The 1,028-nt window shown below is 59.2% G+C and overlaps 1 protein-coding gene across 1 annotated transcript in view; it reads right to left on the bottom strand.

The window, feature by feature from the left end:
* Positions 1-1,022, bottom strand: part of CUNH6orf106 (chromosome unknown C6orf106 homolog) — a 57,891-nt gene extending 56,869 nt beyond the window's left edge. Inside the window, exon 1 of the mRNA XM_019514167.1 lies at positions 833-1,022. Coding sequence (XP_019369712.1) covers positions 833-990 — 158 coding nt within the window. The 5' untranslated portion in view covers positions 991-1,022. The remainder of the gene's footprint in view (positions 1-832) is intronic.
* Positions 1,023-1,028: the final 6 nt, after the last annotated feature.

Below are 1,028 nucleotides of genomic sequence, written 5' to 3'. Positions count from 1 at the left end.
ATGAAATCTGTTTTTCCCTATAAATGGCCAATGTTTAGCTCCTAAAGAAACATGACTTAATTTTCATAGGGGATAAGCAGCTCCTATTGGTTGAAGTGCAAAATATGGATGCATTTCACACTTGAAAATCATAAAAACTGAGATTTTGAAAATCTTTATTTCGTTCACTTAAAGGGATAAAAAGAAGGAAGAGAAAGAAAAGAAACGTTCTAAAACTCCACCAAAAAGTTACAGCACAACGGCTTTCCAGAAGCGGTGGGGTCCTCACTCCCCGCTCCTTCTTCCCAGGAAACAACATCAAGCCCTAGGGTCCCTTTGCCCCCCGACAGGGCACAACAGCAGCACCGCAGCCTCGCGCTACCCCGCCGGCTCTCAACCCCTTTAAGCTCAGTCGAGAACCAAGTTTTCTGAGCTGGAAAACACCAGCTCGTGTCCACCCTTTTTTAATTATTATTTGACTACAGAAAAACAACAGAGCGGCGAGGGCGGACGGATGGCCACACGCATCCGCCGGGTGTCTCTTGGCAGCACCCGACAACAGCATCTCTGCGCGCCCCGTTTCCCGTCACTCAAAAGCAGGGCGCGCGAGCCCGCAGGCCGGGGTCGCAGGCAAACTTTCGAGGCGGGCTCCTCTCGGGCTGGCACGTGCGGCAGGGCAGGGGTGTTTACAAGCGGGATCCTGGTCCGGACGCCCCGTCCTGGCGAGTCGGTCGTCGCCCCTACGCCCCACAGCCGCCGGGTCCCTGTGCTCCCCCCGCGCCCCGGCCCAGCCCCACCCCCCGGGAGGCGGCCGCGGCCGGGCCCTCCGTGACACAAGGCGGGGGGCGCTCACCAGTTGGTCATGTCGAGGAAGAAGGCGCAGCCGGCCGGGCTGAGCTGGAAGCCGAGCAGGCGCTGGAACTCGCCGATGAGCACGTCCTTGTCGGTGGTGCCCAGGCAGCTGAACTTCTGCATCAGCTCCGCGTCCAGGTCCACGTCCATGCCCTCCATGACGCCGCCGCCCGCTAGGCCCCGCCGCCCCCGCGCCG

The sequence above is a fragment of the Gavialis gangeticus genome, unplaced genomic scaffold (genome assembly GCF_001723915.1).
Source record: "Gavialis gangeticus isolate Ggan-Ray unplaced genomic scaffold, GavGan_comp1, whole genome shotgun sequence".
Taxonomy (NCBI): domain Eukaryota; kingdom Metazoa; phylum Chordata; order Crocodylia; family Gavialidae; genus Gavialis; species Gavialis gangeticus.
This window is presented reverse-complemented; position numbering and strand designations above follow the sequence as displayed.